This window comes from Taudactylus pleione, unplaced genomic scaffold (assembly GCF_031769625.1).
Source record: "Taudactylus pleione unplaced genomic scaffold, aTauple2 ptg001271l, whole genome shotgun sequence".
In the NCBI taxonomy this organism is placed as follows: domain Eukaryota; kingdom Metazoa; phylum Chordata; class Amphibia; order Anura; family Myobatrachidae; genus Taudactylus; species Taudactylus pleione.
The window spans coordinates 142,577-148,921 of NW_028285671.1; the positions used below are offsets into that span (position 1 = coordinate 142,577).

Sequence of the window (6,345 nt, forward strand, 5' to 3'; positions counted from 1 at the left end):
TAAGACTCCTATCCCATCATTCTTGTTCTCTTTGGACCCACTCCAAATAGAATCCCCCCACTTCCACTCCTCTTTTTAGGAGCATTAACAAAACCACACTCCTGTACACAAAAAATGTCTCCTTCAAAACTCCCCAAAAAGTCCAGTACTGCAGTCCTTTTTGCCTTAGAGCCAACACCCCTCACATTGAGAGAGGTTAGGGCTATACCCTTATTCTTCCCTTCTGTCACTTAGAAAAAAAAAAGGATATCCAAAGAATAAGAAAAAAAGAATATGAGACAAAAACCAAACAGGGAGCACCTTCAAGTCCCTTTATCCCCTTCCCTTCCAAAATGACTGACTTGCTGCATTTTCCTTACAGCAGCTTCCTCCAAAAAAGCCTGCTGCTCTGTAATCCTTCTGCTTTGATTGATCCTATGCTGACTAGTACTTTTCAGGATCTCAGCTGGGGTCATTCTTTCTATCCCTAGGGGTGGTATCTTCAGCAGTATCTCACGCTTATTGAGGACCTCTCTTTTAGTGTCCTTCTCCTCACTCTCTATGCGGGCCTTTTTAGCCGTATTCCTCCGGCTTTCTGACCTGAATACTTCCGGAGTTTGCTTGCATTCCATATCGGATTCACTATCAAACACAGAACCCTGTGCCGACAGCTGATCCAACCCTCCTCTCTCCTCTGCAGTTTCAGCACTCTCTACTGTCTCTAATGAAGATACTTCACTTACTGGACTTACAGGGCTGTAATCTGGGCTACTCAGCAAGGATAATCCACTTGGACTCCCCGCTGCACATTCAAAAGGCATGTCCGTTACTGGGGGTGGAGCCACTTCACTTACCAGCTCCAGAGTTTCAGGTATTTGGTGGGGCTTAATCTTGTCCACAGATGGTGGAGCGGCATTAACCTCTTCCTCGCCGGGGACACTCTCAGTGTTAACCATGTCAATGACCTCATTTACCTGAGCTGTAATATCATCCATGGCCTCACCTGCCCCTGCTTCTCTTTTCTCACACTCCCTCCGTTCCTTCTTCTTCTCATAATTTTCTGCATTTATCAAAGCCTACTGTTCTGCAGACTTTCCCTTCCCTGTCTCCTCATACACTTTAGGGCAGTCACGGGCAAAATGACCCTCTTCACCACAAATATCACACTTCCTCGGGTCAGGACACTCTCCTGCCTCATGCCCTGATTTTTGGCAATTTCTGCAAGTTTTTTCATTATTGCAGTCTTCTTTCCTATGGCCAAAACTTCTGCATTTTCTACAAAAGTCAGGTTGATCGTAGTAATAGAGGTAGCCTCTAAAGTCTCCAATTGAGAAGGCTGCAGGTGGATGCTTCAGCCCCCCAACACCATTTTTGTCAGGTTTGAACCTTACCCAAAACCTCCAACTTCCATTGAATATTCCACATATATTTTTTAGCATAATCCCTCCTCGTATATGACTGCAATACTGCTTCAAAAAAGTCCAAGTCATCCCCAAATCAGTGAAAGGATCATACAGGTGTATAGTAAGGGCTCTTTCCTCTGAAAGTGCTGGAATAACTTCCACCCCATGCATGGCTGGATTCTTTTTTTTTATTTCTCTTTCCATGCACACCAACACATCCCTATACACGCCGTGCTCCACAAAAATCACATCCAAAAAATGCATAGAAGGAATTTCCTGGATACAAAATATTTCCCTCCTCTGAACACCAATCAATCCCTCCAGAATCACCTCCACCAAATACCTTAGGGAACCATTTCCCGTTGCTCTCATCAGCTTCACTCGCATCGTATTCTTCACTGTCGACATCCTGGCAAACTCTTGTAGAAAATCCACCAGCGCTACTTGCAAAGAAGATCCCTCCTCGATATCCAGGGGGTACCACAGAAGTACCCCCCAAACCCTGGACCCTCCAGCCCAGACCAAGCAGCAATCAACGAAGCAGCTACCTCACATAGAGAGACATTGATAATTGTTGAGGAACTCAATGGGTAGTATAAATCATATGCTATTACAATTAGTGAGAGCTTTTCTTTAATAAAAAAGAAATAAATCTATATATATATATTATAATTTGCAGTACATATCATATGCTAACCACCCATAATTCAATGCTTAAATGTTAACTAAGCAAATAGATAGTGCGCACATTACTTTATTTATAAGCATAAAGTTTAGCTGCAAAATATTTTGCATATATTCAAATTATTTCACAGCTTGTACAGTTTAAGTGTAAATGAAGTAATATTTGCACTGTTTGCCCACTTAGCTGACTTTAAAAGATTAAATATATGGTGATTAGCATATGGTAAGTATTATAAATGTAAACACATATACATTGATTTATAATGGTATATGATATAAAGTGGTTTATAAAAAGATTATTTTTGCTTTGTTCTCAAGTATGGTCGGCTCCTTGTGTCAGAGCTTGGGCTGGTAGTTAGAAACTGCAGCAGTAAATTAGGAGCCAGGTATCCAAGAGACAGAACTGCAACTCCCAACCAAACAGCAGATGCACCCCTATATTTCTGTCTTTTTCTCCTGTAAATGTTTTTTCATTTGGCCTGGTTCTATTTTCGCCCATCCTTTCCTCCTCCTCCTTAATCTATACTTTCATTTCTTTGATTCATTGTTACCAAAAGAGAGCAGAGGATTTCAATGTCATTTAGAGCCTTGGAGTTATTATTTTTTTTCAATTCATCTCTATGTTATCAATTAACATATGCAGACTTCTTTCCCTCCCTCTCTTTCTCTCTGGGTGCATGATTTGTGAATGCACTGCCTCCTGCAAGCCTCTGCCACACCCACAAGCCAACTGGCAGCCTTCCTTTCTTCATTTCTTGTCTCAGCAGTTAATCAGATAGTCTAAGACCTTAATTGGAATGTTAACAGTGTTTATGGAATGTTCACACTGTCCACGGAATGTTCAGAACTCTACGGAATATTCATACTGTCCACGGAATGTTCAGGAGTGGCTGCCATGCAGTCACCATGGCAATAGAATGTAAACAGTCAGCTAGCAGATTCTGCCACTATAACAACATTCTTCTATGATGTCACAATCTACTGCTGCTTATAACCATTGCACTTCCTCGGAGAAGCTTACTTGAGGGAGACAAACACCTCGAGATGCATCATATCACTGCTCGTTCTTGCAAATGGAGAAAATGAATGCCTCCAGCTGGTCCCAAGTTAAACAATGAGGAAAATTCAAGCATTGCAAACCTAAAATATATTTTCAAAAGATGACAGAAATTTTCTGAATAGATAATGTGAACTACTCTAGCAAATTTTGCCTCAGTATAGAAATGTAACAAATACCCAATTTGTCAGAAGTAATGGATAGCAATTCATGGCTCCAACAGTTGTATCCATGTGGTTACCCCCGCAATGGTGCGAAAAAGTAAAAACAGGAGACCTGATAATCAATTTCTAAATGGCATTGCAAAAGTGTCTTAGGGGTTGGATAGTCTTGACACAAACAATAGAATATATTCATTATTTAATTAACCAATCCTCTGCAAATACATCCACTTTACAGGGACTTTGACTTTAGTCCCGGAATTAGGCCTAAATAGAGGCAGATAAATGGAGACAAGACATGGAGACACCAAAAGGTCAGTCCTCTTCTTATCAGTTGTTTAATGAATGATATGAAGTGTTTCTAAATGCAAAAGTGTAAGCAGATGAGTGCAGCAGCAGGTTGTATTCACATGTGATTGTAGAACAAGCACTGGGGGCATAGGCCCCATTTCTCCCCATCCCCTCAAAGCCAAATGGCCCCCATTGAAGGGAAAAAACTGAATCTTCAGGTCCCCCTTCACCGATGCTAGTGGGACCCTTGGACATACTTGATCCCTTGAGCAAATTTGTTTTTTTTTTTTTTTTTTTTTTAAATGGTCTCCCTAATTTTAGTGGTATATGATTTATACTACCCCTAATGGCATTTGAGTTTTCTGTTCACTTCTTCCACATGTTACATGGCTACTTTTCTATGTCATGTAGCAGGATGTGATCCTCGGCCATTTTGGCTAGGACCAGGTGTGGTGTAATTGCTGCATCTGGTCTGGTTGGAAGGAATCAGGGTCTCCTTGCTAGGGGATCCTGGGACGTTGATTTGTGATTGCCTACTGCTGTTTGGAGTCCTTGAGGCTGCCAGGATGTCTGGATTGAAGAATACCATTCGCTTTAAATATGCTGAGGAGGTTACTGGTCAAAGAAGAACTCTGCGTACTTTATGGGACAGAATTTTGGTTGGTCTGGCTGGGGTAAGTAAGGAGGAGATTTACTGTATTCAAGAGTTTCCTTCAACTGGGATTTATGATGTGACTTTTTGCCATCCTGAGAACTGCCTGAATGCATTTGAGAGGGTTAAAACCTTTGCAAAAGACCCTTTATTACATGGAATTGAGGTGTTGCCTTTATTTATGGGAGCAGAGAGGCCATTAACGGTGCACATGTACAACCCCTTTGTGGAGCCAGACATTATTAGAGCTTTTCTGTCCAGGTATTGCTCTTCAGTTCGTGGAGGAATTCGCCTAGAAAATTATGTCGGCATATTTAACGGCAAGACTAAATTTTGGGTACGCTTGAGACTGGACCCCAGTGGCATTGGTGGAGTTATGCACCCTCCTGGGAACTTTAATATTGGAGGAGCTAGAGGGTACTTGTTTTATCCTGACCAGCCTTTTTTTTGCAGGAGTTGCTTTAAGTATGGCCATACTAAGGAAAATTGCAGTGTGGGAAAATGTTGCAGAAACTGTGGTTTGCCTGGGCATGAAGCTGCAGAATGTCCTCAGGCACGAAAGTGTGACATATGTGGGGATACTGGTCATGTTATGAGGAGCTGCCCTAAAGGGCCTGAGGAAATGGCTAAGGATACGAGAAGGCTGCATGAACAGCTTAATGTACCATCACATTCTGGGAGTGGAATAGTTAACAGGAGTGAGAGTAATGCTGAAACACCTGCTGTTAATGAGGCTGAGCTGCTGGAACAGGAGAGGCAGTTTAAGTTTAAAGTGGAGATGGTGGAAAGATATGGGTTTAAGACTGTGTGGGAGGCTGAGAAAGGCAATGTGCCTGCTTCAGTTGTTGGACAAGTTGTCTCCCCTGTTTCACAAGTCAGTTCCTCCCCTCCTGCTTTGAGTGGCACTGCTAACATAGCAGAGTTTCCAGACACCTCAGCAAGTCCTTCTGATAGCAATGCTACAGCATCCTTGCAATGTCATTGGAGTGAATCCGAATCTGATTTTGACACCGTGTCTGGTTGTGGAAGTAGTCCTGCAACTGTTAGGAGTTCAGACGATCTGGATGGTTTTACCTCTGTAAATAGGAATCGTGGAGTAGCGACTGGTAGCGCTTTAAAGCGCCCACGGCTGGATGTGAAGGTTGCAGTAACTACAAGTAATCGTTTTGAAGGCCTGCCAGTAGAAGAGGGTGATATGGAGGTAGCCAGCCAGGAGGTGGTGGTGATGGCTGGTCAGCCTGTCTCAGATACTGGCATGCAGTCTGCTGGGTGTTTGCCTGGCACAGTTGATGCTACAGTCCCTATGGAAGCTATTGATCAGCCTGCTCAGTGTATTCAGACTGAGGGTGGTGTGCAGGGGGATTCGCCTGCTCAGCCTTTTTTGAGCACTGGTGATGTTGAATCCTTTATTGATGTATGTAGTGGGAAATGAATGTTGGCAATGTAGTCATGATGTAATGTGCTGCTTTCTTATAATTTGCCTGGCGCGATGTCTATATCTATAATTTCCCAAAATGTAAGGGTATTTAAGTCCAATGCCAGGAGAGCCGCAATTTTGGAAGATATTAGGGCTAAAGGGGGGGATTTAATTTGTTTACAGGAGTGTGGCATATGTGAAGCTCCTAAACAAGATGAATGGCCACATGGTGCTGCAATATGGTCTGGTTCTGCATTAAATAGAAATGATGGCGTGGGGGTATTAGCCCAGAGTAGGGAGATTTCCTTTGAATCCTATGTCATTATTGAGCAGGGTCGTTGCATTTTGGTTGATATTTGTTTTAGAGGGATTAAATTAAGGGTCATTAATGTTTATGCGCCAGTTAATTTGATTGAGCGCAAAGAGTTGTTTGAAAAGATTGTATATTTTTTACCAGGTAAAACACCTGTTATTTTGATTGGTGACATGAATTGTATAATTGAGGTGCAGGGAAGGCAGAGCGTTTGTACGAGTAAGGTGGATGTGACTGGTAATATGTTAAAAAGAATGATTGTGGATTTTGATTTAGTGGATGCTGCAAGTGTGTGTACTGGTGGTAAGCCATTATTTACTTATAAGGCTGATAGAGGAATGATTGAGTCTCGTTTGGATTATTTTTTTGTTACTAAAGTTTTGAAGTG

General features: G+C 42.2%; 1 protein-coding gene across 1 annotated transcript; it reads right to left on the bottom strand.

Moving 5' to 3' along the window:
* Positions 1-1,055: 1,055 nt before the first annotated feature.
* Positions 1,056-1,790, bottom strand: LOC148443430 (zinc finger CCHC domain-containing protein 3-like). The gene has a single exon (XM_088462829.1). The coding sequence runs from the start codon at positions 1,788-1,790 to the stop codon at positions 1,056-1,058; it is 735 nt and encodes a 244-aa protein (XP_088318955.1).
* Between the last annotated feature and the right edge of the window lie 4,555 nt (positions 1,791-6,345).